Here is a 13,804-nt window from a genome sequence, read left to right as displayed (position 1 = left end):
ATTTCCTAGTAATTTGTTTCAAGAGGCAGTGCAATCTCTTTGATAAATGTAGGGCTACATAATTTGGGATGATAAAAAGCAGCTGAAATTGTGCCATTCACCCTAAAAAGTGTTTGCCTATCAGGCTAATGAAAAAAAGAAAGTCGCGTGCAAGCAGAATATACCGCAGCAAATAAAAATAAACAACATAAATAGGAGTTGTGCAGAGTCTTTAAATGAAGGTGAACAGTTTACAGTTTAACTAATTCACAAACCCACCATTGGAATTATGGTTAGAGACCCTTTAGTGCCTTACGAACAAATGTGGATTCTGATGGGGGCATCCACTTCATATTAAAGAAAACCACAAATTAAAAGGGTTCTATGGCTTTGTGTCGGGGTACACCCCGCCCTTGTGTGTAGATGTATTATTTTGTATTTGTGTTATTATTATTTAAATGTATGATTTGGTGTTTTAAAAACTCAATGTATGGTTATTGTTGTTTTACAGCATGGATGGGGTTCAAATATCCCATCTGTGCTAAACTCATGTAGAATGTGACCGTCTTCAGATTGATGGATTTATTGCTAATCTGGAGACGGTCACATGTATAAAAACGAGGTTGCTGTTCAAAGTGGAGAACGAGAGACGTGAGTCGTGAGATAAAGAAGGTAAGAATAAAAACAATTGCTACTCGCGCCGTTTTTGTTTTGTGAAAGTGTTTTGTTTTCTGTTCTGAATTCTACTAATAAATAGTCTTTTACTATTTATTATTATTTATTTCTTAGCAGACACTATTTATATGCAAAAAGTAGCCTGACAAAGAGTTCCTAATCATTACCAGAAATAACCCAGTGTTGTTAAGTGTCTGAGCCAGGCTGCAAGAACAGAATGTGCTCAGCTGGGAGGTGGAGTGCAACAGGAATCACAGCAATTCATTTTGTGTTCATGTGTTTTTATGAACCATTCGTGTGAAGGTAACTCATGTTTTTAAGTAAACTCACTACTGCTGCCATATCAACTGATAATATCTTATAAACCATTACAGATACAACTTCTTCATATTTTCAGTGTTACGGAACCTGTCTCTGGCAAAATCTAATGGCAGCCTTGACTGACATGTGACAAAGCAGGTAATGGCCCATTGTAACCTGGGCACAGTTCTCAAAAAGAGAGAGAGTCAAAACATTATACTGTAGAACAGTCAGTGCTGGGACACATACAGTAAAACCAATAAAACTCCCCTGATACAAAACAAATAAAATCGGTGTATACCCAATAAACTGGAAAAACACTAGAGATGGTGCCTCAATTCACGTTGAAATAAAATATCCCAAAAATTACTGATTTCTATCTTAAATAGATCCGTTCTGAATACTTCAAACCGCCCCAACTACTGAGTGGCAGCAAATTCCTACATTTCTATTGAAGGATTGTACACGCTTGCGAGATTTAAAACGAGATTACAATTTAATACGGAGCATTGTTCTTGCTAGCAAGACTTAAAGCTCTATTACAAGTCTGGATTGATTTATACACTCGTGGAATTTAAAACAGAATTGCAAATTGTGGTGAAATTGTAAAAAAACACACAAAAACCCCAGAAGAATGTGCTCGTGACCGTGAGGATGTTGTTGTGGAAGACAGCAAAGGAAAGAAGGTACAAGTGCAGGCAAGGTACCTATTGTGACAGAAAAAAAACGCCCACGAATTTTGGAAAGTAATCAAACAAAAATGGCATACAGTATATAAAAAGTGAAAGCCCAGAAAAAAAAACAATTTTCATAACTCTAAAATTGCTAAAAATAAGCACCAGTAAATGAAATGAGTAAAAACAGAAAAACAGAAGCCCTAATTATAAAGCATTAGCGTGTTTTTAAATACATTGGCTCTGTAAGGCGTTTACTGTATTGGCACATCGATGCTTTATGAGTACAGCATTTATAATATAAGATAGGAAAGATATCCTGAATTTCACTTCCTTCAGTACAACACTCATAACAAACTCTTATCCTGCAGTCCTTTACAAAGTAGACCTATCAATATATCTGAATTGGGTTCTGAAAACACTGGCTTACACTTTCCAGTGTGGGGAAATTGCAGGGAAATGGTTGCCCACTACATTAGTACATGTATGACCTGGGCAATCGGCCCACTGTATTCTGTATTTAACTATAAGGCTTGACTGAGATTTGGAAGAGGGGTCATGGGGTATCTCTTCTCCTATCTCACCTCCCTGATGTATTTAAACCTCATGGAAAGTCACATGGCTGTTGCTGATGCAATCCCAGTTGCAGTTCATCTTCTCCCTCCCACTGATGAAGTGCATGGCTCTATTTTGAATTAAATGAATTGCCCGAGTTCGAACAGAGTGTTCTGTATTTTAGTGCGGTTTTGGGACTACTGATCCTATGATGCATTTCGCATTGCCATACACACAGTTTTTGAGTTGCCATAGTGCTCACGCATCAGTGCCATTCCCTGAAGCAGCGCGAAAAAACGTACAAGAAAAAGAAAGATGTTGCTGCAGATTTCAATGTTCCCGTGAACATTCTGTCAACCATTCGGAAAAAAAACGGGTACAATCAAACAGGCCTATGAACAGCAACAGTGGATGTGCAGTTCATTTGCCACCCTATTTTCAATACACAGGACTTTTAAATGCATAATACCTTTCATTGTACTGTAGTGGAAATTTGATTTCATTGTTACTGTAACTTCAGTAATAACTGACAGGATGCATCTGGCTAGACTCCTGATAATACAATTACTGATAATGCTATTTTCTTTTTTGCTGGTCCCTTGGAATTCGTATTAATGAGAGTTGACTGTATATATATATATATATATATAATATATATATATATATATATATATATATATATATATATATATATATATATATATATATATATATATATATACTGGTGTGTGTGTGTATATATATATAGAGTATGTTATTTATATGATTTATTTTTTAAAGGATATTAGAATCAGAATAATACAAACAGCTCACAGTACAGAGAACTCCCTCATAATTAAAAAAAAAAAAAAAAAAGAAAAACTAAATACAAAACACTTATGGCTTTGAATGTCAGGATGATATATTTTACACACACCTGGTGTTAGGTCAGTTTAGTGGCTTTGCAGCTGATCCCTGACTCTGCAGAGATGATGCCCACAGATCAGTGTCTCTCTTCCCACAGATGGAAATCTTCAAACCCCACCCAAGCTCCTGTTTATAGTAATGCCAGCATGCATGCTGCACTGATTGGGAACACTTTTGAACAGCACTATGAGGTCATAGCTGTGAAATGTATGTCATCTGTTCAGAATTTTTCTTTTTTTATGACAGCCTTTATAAAATGTGTTATTTACAGAGGACGGTCGCTTTCATGGTGTAAGTAGTAATTGCATCTATTTCTGTATTCATTTTTAATAAACAGTGTTTAGGGTTTTTAAGTGATGAGGCTTCTTTGTTCTCACACAATATTCATCTTATTAAGCGTTATATAGCCTTGTTCCCTTTCAAGTATGAAATGTAACCATTACTGCATGGGTGTTTACCTTCGAAAGACCCAAAACCTGAATTCCTTTCAAGAACTGACCTGACAGGAGAGCTGTTAAAGATAAGTACATGTTACTTTTATATATTTCACATTTATTGTGTTTTACACAATTTATATGTAATATTAAAAATAATCACTGTATTAGTTTTACTAATTGCACATATTTGTGCACTACACTACAAACTGCAGTTTCTGTGAGTTTTGTGCATCTTTCTCCAAGCACACGCTGGAGAAACCTCTCTCCCGCAGCTCTACAGAGTGCTCTACGTCCCTCATTCCTGCACAGTGCTCTTCCCCATCACCCTCTGGTAGAAAGGTGGCTGCGTCCTCTCCCCATGGCTCTGTGCCAAGGGAGAGTGGATGGAAAAGTAGCCCACGCAGGAAGCCGTCTTCGCTCTCTTCCTCATCTACCCCTGCTTCTCCTTCTCCTCCCCTGAGGAAGAAGAAGAGGTGCCATTCCAAGCGATTGGTGGACTTGGAGCAGATGGAAAAGCTCTGGGCAGCTGTTTGCCACCAAGGAATGGTGCTCGCAGAGTTACTGCGTGAACGTTCTGAGCCACGTGCCCAGTCTGTGACCCCCTGGGGCCCCAGGGGCTACGAGCGCAGACTGGCAACAGGAGGACATGCTATCCCTTGCCTCTTCTGATGGGGGGGGGGGGGGGGGGCGAACAGGAGCTGGCATTCCCGTCTGAGGACGTGGAGTCAGACAGTACATCCCTGCAGTTAAGTTCTCCCTGTTGGTAGAGCTTATACCGCTGATCAAGAGGGCCACTGCAGTCTTGCAGTGCCCTGGCCTACACCTAAGGTGAGACAAGGCAGTCCATCTTTGATGATCAGCCTGCCACCTCTCCCATGTCCCCCCCAGTGTACCCGGATCTTCTTTTTGAGAACCAGTCGGCCTGGGATCATCCGGTTACAGCTCCTGCTGTTTGCTGCACAGCTGGGTAACTATAATAGTATTCTGGTAGCCTACCAGTACTATTTGCTGAGGTCCCTCTCTGACAGTCACAGGCCCTCACCAGGACAGCTGGATGTGGTTAAGTACTCTGGTTAACACGAGCCTGGCTGCGCTGGTAGCTGCACGTAGGCAGCTTTGTCTTTCCCAGGCACGCGTGCCTGACAGGGACAAAGCACCGCTGTTGGATGCCCCCATTACACCAGGACATACGTTTGGTCTCATGGCGGACGAGATGCTGCAGCGCTCTCACCGCCCGCGGGAATCCACGGAGGAGCTGGTTCGCCTGCTTCCCAAGTGACCACCTCTAGTGCGCAAACCAGCAGCAAACTGGCACCAGCAGCCTTAAAGACCGGCATAGCCGGCTGCGCCTGCTGCCATAGGTGTTGTTCAGAACCAGCCTGCAGCTACTCACCGTGGAGGCTTTAATAGGCAGCAGTCCTAAGAGCTGCCACAGGCCCAGGGCCCCTTCTCAGGGGGCCATCTGGACTATTGGCATCAGTGCACCTCGGACATCTGGGTGCTTACTACCGTACAGACCGGCTACTCACTGCAGTTAGCATTTGCATCACCTAGAATCATACTAGCAGGACAGTAGCAGGGCCTTTGTGAAACCGGATAGACAAGCTTCTAGACCTGCTAAATCTTGATTTATCAGTCTTCTAGCTTCTAACTTTAGAAGCACTTTGAGAAACAGGCCCCAGATTTGATCTGCAAAAAAGCATTTAGTAACAAATCATTGCCGTCATCGATGGGAACCATCACTTAAATACTACAGTAAGTAATTATTTCATGATTCGTGATACAATTGCTTGTCTTTGCAATTGTAAAAAAAAGAGGTTTGGGAAATAATTATTGGGTTTATATGTATCTAGCCAGTAAAACATTCCATAGATGGTTTTGCCATTGATTAACATGAAATCAGTGTGCATCAGTAGTCAATCTGGTAACTCGTATGTCCTGCATGAAGTGTCTATTTAAATGACCTAGGGGATATCCTGTCCCAATAATAACTGCATCCAATGCTGTTTTCTTGGAGGGTATTTTTCGTTTTCTCTCTACTACACCATGCACGCATCATGCATGTGTTTGACCACTCCGTCTGGATTTGTTTAGCTTTATATTTAACACTTGAAAATTGACACCAGATCTAACCCTAACCCTTAACCCAGATCTAACCCTAACCCTTAACCCAGATCTAACCCTAACCCTTAACCCAGATCTAACCCTAACCCTTAACCCAGATCTAACCCTTAACCCACATCTAACCCTAACCCTTAACCCACATCTAACCCTTAACCCAGATCTAACCCTAACCCTTAACCCACATCTAACCCTTAACCCAGATCTAACCCTAACCCTTAACCCAGATCTAACCCTTAACCCACATCTAACCCTAACCCTTAACCCACATCTAACCCTTAACCCAGATCTAACCCTAACCCTTAACCCAGATCTAACCCTAACCCTTAACCCACATCTAACCCTAACCCTTAACCAGCTCTAACCTGACACAACACAGCATGACAATGCCCTGAGCTAGTGGAGAAAGATAAAGAAGGGGGACTCTTATTGTTCAAAAGTAGTGCATGTTAATAGGGTAGAGTCATACATTTAATCCCATTTTTAATGTGCATATAAAGAGCATAGTATTGTGGACACTAAGTCGATGCAGTTCCTCGCAATGTGCTCTGTCATTTTAGTACATTCAGCTCAACCTGTCTTCAGATTTGTATTTTATTTTATGGACAAATTAGTACAACTACAAAAGCAAAGGGTGTGATCCAAGATACCTACAGAAGAAAAGTCAAACTTTTCAAACAATTGAGAAAATTGCATGTCTAGTCCTCAAGGCATTGGAATTTAAATTGTTTTATGCCAGGAGATTTTGCATGCATATGAAAACACAGTTTCCTATGAACAGAACAGGACCCATGAAAATCAAAACCCAACTGCCTTCTGGACAGCCTACTACTTTATTTCAAGTGAATCTGAAGATATGCATAATGTATTGTTTTAAGCAGAAGTTTTAATAGTCTTCAGAGGTCTTTTCTTTGCAGTCTGCTGTATTTGGAGAACATCTGCTCGTACAAACCCCTGTGCTTCATTTAAAGATGCTATACTGGCTGTCCTGTCCTGGTGCCATATTGAGCAGAGAGCCACATAGCGCTGTGGGTTATATCCACCCTACCAGTTGAGGATAAACACAGGTTACTCTTGTTCAGGGTGTATTTATGTGAATGTTTTGAAAGGAACAGACACTATTTCTGGAGCTGAACTGAGCTTTTGCACTTTTGCATAAACAACTGTTTTTTTTTTATTTTATTTTATTTTTTTAAATCTAACTGCCGCATACTGTATGTGTACATAAATTACAGTGGCTCTTAAAAGTATTCACCCCCCTTGGACTTTTCCACATTTTATTGTGTTACAACATGGAATCAAAATTGATTTAATTAGGAGTTTTTGCCACTGATCAACACAAAAAAAGTCCATAATGTCAAAGTGAAAAATACAGTCTACAAATTGTTCTAAATTAATTACAAATACAAAACAGAAAATAATTGATTGCATAAGTATTCACCCCCTTGAGTCAATATTTGGTAGAGGCACATTTGGCAGCAATTACAGCCATGAGTCTATTTGGATAAGTTTCTACCAGCTTTGCACATCTGGACACTGCAATTTTTGGCCATTCTTCTTTGCAAAAGTGCTCAAGCTCCATCAAGTTGGATGGGGACCTTTGGTGAACAGCAATTTTCAACTCTTTCCACATATTCTCAGTTGGATTGAGGTCCGGGCTTTGACTGGGCCACTCCAGGACATTGACCTTTTTGTTTTTAAGCCACTCCAGTGTGGCTTTGGCTGTATGTTTGGGGTCATTGTCCTGCTGGAAGATGAATCTTCTCCCAAGTCCCAGGTCTCTTGCAGACTTCAGCAGGTTTTCCTCCAGGATTTCTCTGTACTTTGCTGCATCCATTTAGCATGCCCTCTATCTTCACAAGCTTTCCAGGCCCTGACGCAGAGAAGCATCTCCATAGCATGATGCTGCCACCACCATGCTTCACGGTAGGGATGGTGTTCTCAGGATGATGTGTGGTGTTAGGCTTGCGCCAAACATAGCGCATAGCATTGAGGCCAAAAAGCTCTATTTTGGTCTCATCAGACCATAAAATCTTCTTCCACTTTTATTATTATTATTTGTTTATTTAGCAGACGCCTTTATCCAAGGCGACTTACAGAGACTAGGGTGTGGGAACTATGCATCAGCTGCAGAGTCACTTACAACTACGTCTCACCCGAAAGACGGAGCACAAGGAGGTTAAGTGACTTGCTCAGGGTCACACAATGAGTCAGTGGCTGAGGTGGGATTTGAACCGGGGACCTCCTGGTTAGAAGCCCTTTTCTTTAACCACTGGACCACACAGCCTTGGTCTCAGAGTCTCCCACATGCCTTCTGGCAAACTCTAGCCGAGATTTGATGTGAGTTTTTTTCAACAATGGCTTTCTTTTTACCACTCTCCCATAAAGGCCAGTTTTGTGAAGCACCCGGGCTATTGTTGCCGTATGCACAGTGTCTCCCAGCTCAGCCGTGGAAGACTGTCAGGGAGGCCTCTTGGTGGCCTCCCTGACTAGTGCTCTTCTTGCCCGGATACTCAGTTTTTGAGGACGGCCTGTTCTAGACAGATTCACAGTTGTGCCATATTCTCTCCATTTCTTAATAATGGACTTTACTGTGCTCCGAGGGATATTCAGTGCCGTGGAAATGTTATATCCTACCCCTGATTGGTGCTTTTGAAGAACCTTATTCTAGATTTGCTTTGAATGTTCCTTTGTCTTCATGATGTAGTTTTTGTTAGGAAATGTACAAGGAGGTTAAGTGACTTGCTCAGGGTCACACAATGAGTCAGTGGCTGAGGTGGGATTTGAACCGGGGACCTCCTGGTTAGAAGCCCTTTTCTTTAACCACTGGACCACACAGCCTTGGTCTCAGAGTCTCCCACATGCCTTCTGGCAAACTCTAGCCGAGATTTGATGTGAGTTTTTTTCAACAATGGCTTTCTTTTTACCACTCTCCCATAAAGGCCAGTTTTGTGAAGCACCCGGGCTATTGTTGCCGTATGCACAGTGTCTCCCAGCTCAGCCGTGGAAGACTGTCAGGGAGGCCTCTTGGTGGCCTCCCTGACTAGTGCTCTTCTTGCCCGGATACTCAGTTTTTGAGGACGGCCTGTTCTAGACAGATTCACAGTTGTGCCATATTCTCTCCATTTCTTAATAATGGACTTTACTGTGCTCCGAGGGATATTCAGTGCCGTGGAAATGTTATATCCTACCCCTGATTGGTGCTTTTGAAGAACCTTATTCTAGATTTGCTTTGAATGTTCCTTTGTCTTCATGATGTAGTTTTTGTTAGGAAATGTACTAACCAACTGTGGGACCTCCCAGAGACAGGTGTATTTAACCTGAAATCATGTGAAACACCTTAATTGCACACAGGTAGACTCCATTCAACTAATTATGTGACTTCTAAAGACAATTGGTTGCACCAGAGTTTATTTAGGTGTGTCATAGCAAAGGGGGTGAATACTTATGCAATCAATTATTTTCTGTTTTATATTTGTAATTAATTTAGAACAATTAGTAGATTTTATTTTTCATTTTGACATTATGGACTTTTTTTGTGTTGATCAGTGGCAAAAACTCCTAATTCAATCCATTTTGATTCCATGTTGTAACACAATAAAATGTGGAAAAGTCCAAGGGTGGTGAATACTTTTGAGAGCCACTGTATATATGACTAAATAAATAGTACACATAATAAAGCATTGTCTCTTCAGTCCTCTGTAAAAGTTTAATACATTATGGCCATTAAACAGTTTGCACAGCGAATCAAAATATATTTTTCTTAGGGTTATAAATTACTGTGATTTAGGCTGGGACCAAATCAACACTTTGACAACCCGCTAATTGCGCTTAACAAAACTGTATTTAATATTTTCTTTTTTTGAGTAGAAGAAATAAGATACAAAAAAAAGAAAAAACTATTAAATACAGTTTTGTTAAGCGCAATTAGCGGGTTGTCAAAGTGTTGATTTGGTCCCAGTCTTAATGTGTTTTAAAATGTTACGCTCTGAATGTTATACACTCTGAATGTTTTTGTTATAACATTTAGTATTTTTAGGTTGATGTTTTGAATAATTAGAAATGCTACAGTCATTTACTTAATATTGAAATTACTGGCAGAAACCAATAAACCACTTGTTGTGTCTAAGTAAAAACAATAAAAAGCACCCCACCACCATCTCTTCTCCTTTAGGCTTGTAGAGTGAATTTGTTGTGACAGGGAATGTGATCCAGTCCGTGTTGAATTCTGGGTCTTGTGCTGTGTAAGTATGTACATCATGTACCTGAGTGGTATTATATAAAGCTTCATTTTTCATCTTCTTCCAGTGCAATGTAGGATTTCTTACTCAAAGATTCTGCAGGGAGCTGGGTTGTGTCAGTGCGCGAGGTTATGCCTCTGAGCTGTTCCAGCTAAGGGTCTCAGCTTAGACAAGTCTGAGCGTTTTAGCTCATTTCTGAAGTATTGGAGCTTGTATGAATAAACAGGTCAGAATGCAATGTGGTGCAGATGGACAGAGCACAAAACTCAGTCATGGCATTTGTCCTGCCAGGTCATAAATCCTTGAATTCTGTGAAGCAAATCTGCCTCTGTGAAACACTTAGCATTTTATCTTTTGGGCTTTAATGTTGAGAAGCATTGAAGTAAGCCATCACTTCTGGAGCAGCATGGAAAAGCAAACATTGATTCTTGGAAATTTCAAAGTGACTGACAGTGTGTTGCTTTGCCCAGAGCCAAATCATGTCAGTGCATAGCTATTCCCCATTGGGCAAGTTTCTTGCCCTAAAGAAAAGCATTTTAGCATACACGTTTCTAAAAGGAAAGCAGAATGACAGTGGAACTACAGTCATCACTCCTGTATGTTTACCACCTGAAAATAAAAGTTGGTGGGTGGGATATTGGGGATTACCAATTTCTCTGATATAGGTGAGGTTGAGGCTACTTACTATGGGTCACATTATGTAATTTAAAACAATTTTTCAAAGCGTTTTGATTCCTGTTAAAACTTTTAAACCATTTTTCTAGATATTCAGATTTGCTTTTATTTTCAAAAAAAAAAATGAGGCTGGAGAAAGAGATTTATAAATGATGGTGATAATACAGAATAAATCAAGGGTTTAAATAATATGCTTTTTTTTTTGTATGTGTTTACTATAGTGACCTATTGTTGTTTTTCAATCATTTTCATTTTATACATGGTAGGTTAATGTTTTTTCTTCTTTCTTCCTCTTTTTTTTTTGGCAGTGATCACTTCATCATCTGTCCTTCTGTAAAAATGGCCAGCTTCTGGGCAGACAACACCAGATCTAGCGTTTTCATGTACCATGTGCCGGAGCAAGTATCTCAAACCAGGTAAAACTCTCAGCACTCCTATTACTATTGCTTATCACAGAGCAGGTATCTCCAGTGTGTAGATTCTCCACTCCACCCTCATTCCCTCCAGTTTAACCCCTGAGGGAATGGAGGGCATGTCTGTACACATGTGTTTAGTGTAAAATGTGAATTCAGTTGAAATGTTCAGCCCTCAGGGGACCTTCTGTCCCAGGAAGGAAGCTCAGCGAAGTGAGGACCGACAGTAACCGAGCCCTCAAGAAGGGGAAACACTGTTACAGGGAATGGAGACAACAAATACACAAATAGGGAACCAGCCATTGCTGTGTCTCTCAAACCATGCAAATTACCATTTCTTTTAAGGCTGTTACGGTATAATTACAGCTGACTGTATAATTACAGTGATCAGTGTACTGTAATAATACAATCCACAATGTACTACACAGTCCATAGGCTTTGTTGTTACATACGTATTAGCAGTTGTAAGAGACCACAAGTTGAAATACAGTAAGTAAGCCTGACTGTGTTCCCTGAGCCTAGCTGATCTTTCTTTTCAGTTGATTGATGTCGACCAACCTGCTAACTTTAAGCCCTTCGGTGGACTGTGACAGACTGCAGTGAGTGCAATGGGCTGTGCTGTGTGAAATCACGACTGCAGATGAGCCTGGCTGTTTTGCACAGTCCAGCCCTCTGCCCTGTGATATGAGCCAGTTTAGTTTTGCAGTGAGGTGGTCCATGCTTTCAAAGGTCTGTTTAAAGATCTCAGAGACGCACTGTCTTGCTGCACACAAACACTTATATTTAAGTTTTAAGGCAAAATTGATGTCCATCCAGAAACAACTTAAGCCTATGGACAAGCCTCTAATTCAGTGGCTCTTTTCTGAAAAAAATGCTTATGACAATTTGGAGTGAAGAGCTTTGAGACTATCTCAGTGAGCCTAGCTGTAACAGCATTGATCATCCTATACTCCACTGTGGCTCTGAAGCTTCTGTGGGTTAGGGAGGCAAAATCAGAGGTAGATGGGAGTACATTTCTACATAAGGTATTATTATTGTTTCAATGTACTCATGTTGTACTAATAGCACCACATACAGCAGAGTTGCTTTCTAAAGAAGTAAAAGCCATTCTTTTTCAGGAATTGTACATGTAAAATAAAGCATTACTTGGCACACTTAAGGGACTACCTCACTGCAATGATTATACAATGCTGGCATGCAGAACATTGTTTTATTCTTAACAAGAAAACCACAAAGTTTTTGGGCATCTGGGGGTTTGTGTTATAATTTAAAATACTCCATAGATTCATTATGTTTAATGTGGTATCACACACGCCCCAAGCCGAAGATGGGTTAACTTACTGGGAGGCTAATCTAAATCACTAGTTATCTCTTTTTATCAGAAACATTTGGAACCGAACTGAAGTAAATGATATACTTTGTTAGAGGGACACAAAAAACTAAACAGCTTATATAAAATGTAAAAAAGCAATGCACCTGTGATTCTTGTCAAACTGTGACTGATAAGCTTCTAGAACAGGGGTTCCCAAACTTTTTTACTTGAGGCCAACCTGTTCAGCTGCATTAGGCACTGCGGCCTTTTATCACTCCTTGGGAAAATGTCAAATTAAAAACATTTGATATGTTTAAACCTGTAACATTATAAATAAAAGTAATCTAAACTGTCCTTTATTCATTTGAATAAATATTGTGAAAGAAGGACATCACATAGACTATGCACAGAGTGAAAATATAGTTTTTTGAAACACTTTAATTTTAGTAAATAAAATAAAATTGCAAAAACTAAACAGACGTTTTTATCAAACCTTAAATGAGGTACCTTTGTAGAATTGAACATTCTATTAATGCAGTTATTTATCTTGGTCATCAAACAAGAAGTGGATGTCTCTTATTATTCGCACTCATAAACACCTGAACAGGAATCACTTTTGATTAAAACCAGTACAACATGCACAAAAACATAACTCTTAAATCCTAATTTTTGAACACCTCTCACACTGAACTGTCATGCACAAAAAAAAAAGAATGTGCCCAATACAGAAGGAAACGTGAGCCTTGCATAAGTTACTTTTTTCACCACTACTCTCTACAACCAAATACAACTTACAACACCCCCCCCCCCCCAAAAAAAAAAAAAAATCGGAGCGCAGCTGTGCCACTTACCCCAAAGAAAACTTATGAAAATAAATCCATCTGCCGCGAAATATGAATCAGTCAAAAAACGTTATTATTTTCCAAACGAAACATATTCTAGCGTTATTTTAAGACGACTGTGAACGAGCCAGTAATCAATAAAATAGCAGCATATCCAAACATTTAAATAAATCAATAATCAGTTACCGGTATGTAACAAGACTTATCAGTTTGATTAATAACTCCATTTAGTTAATATTGAAACATACATCAAAGTACTTAGTATTTTAAATGTGAATAGCTAATTAGTCACAAAAACTTAATCACCATAGGCATCAATTACATTTTTAAATGAATGTTACCAAGTACAAAAGTTAGTATGAAAACGTTTCTACTAAAGAAAAACCCCATTCCAGCACCTCAAAACTGAGCCCACGGTACAAATGCATTCAAACTCCTGTAGCTGCCTTTTTTGTTCTTTATACTTTTACATATTCTTTCATACGGATTCGACATACTATCTTAACACACTTTTAACATCTGCCAGCAGAGCGATCACATGACCTTAACACTGCCCTATTGTCAGAGATCTCGTTCTATATCCCGCCTACAGGTAAGAACTCTGTTAGCTCTGATTTGTGAATTTCTGCTTTGATTGACAGTCCGCCAATACAGCCTTGCTACACTTTATTTTT

At 39.8% G+C, this 13,804-nt stretch overlaps 1 protein-coding gene across 1 annotated transcript in view; it reads left to right on the top strand.

Annotated features, from left to right (window-relative positions):
* tg (thyroglobulin) overlaps positions 1 to 13,804 on the top strand; it is a 131,773-nt gene that overhangs the window by 106,173 nt on the left and 11,796 nt on the right. The window contains exon 45 of the mRNA XM_059021484.1: positions 10,872 to 10,979. Coding sequence (XP_058877467.1) covers positions 10,872 to 10,979 — 108 coding nt within the window. The remainder of the gene's footprint in view (positions 1 to 10,871; positions 10,980 to 13,804) is intronic.

This window comes from Acipenser ruthenus, chromosome 4 (genome assembly GCF_902713425.1).
Source record: "Acipenser ruthenus chromosome 4, fAciRut3.2 maternal haplotype, whole genome shotgun sequence".
Lineage (NCBI taxonomy): Eukaryota > Metazoa > Chordata > Actinopteri > Acipenseriformes > Acipenseridae > Acipenser > Acipenser ruthenus.
Note: the sequence above shows the minus strand (reverse complement) of the source record. Positions and strands in the feature narration are given on the sequence as shown.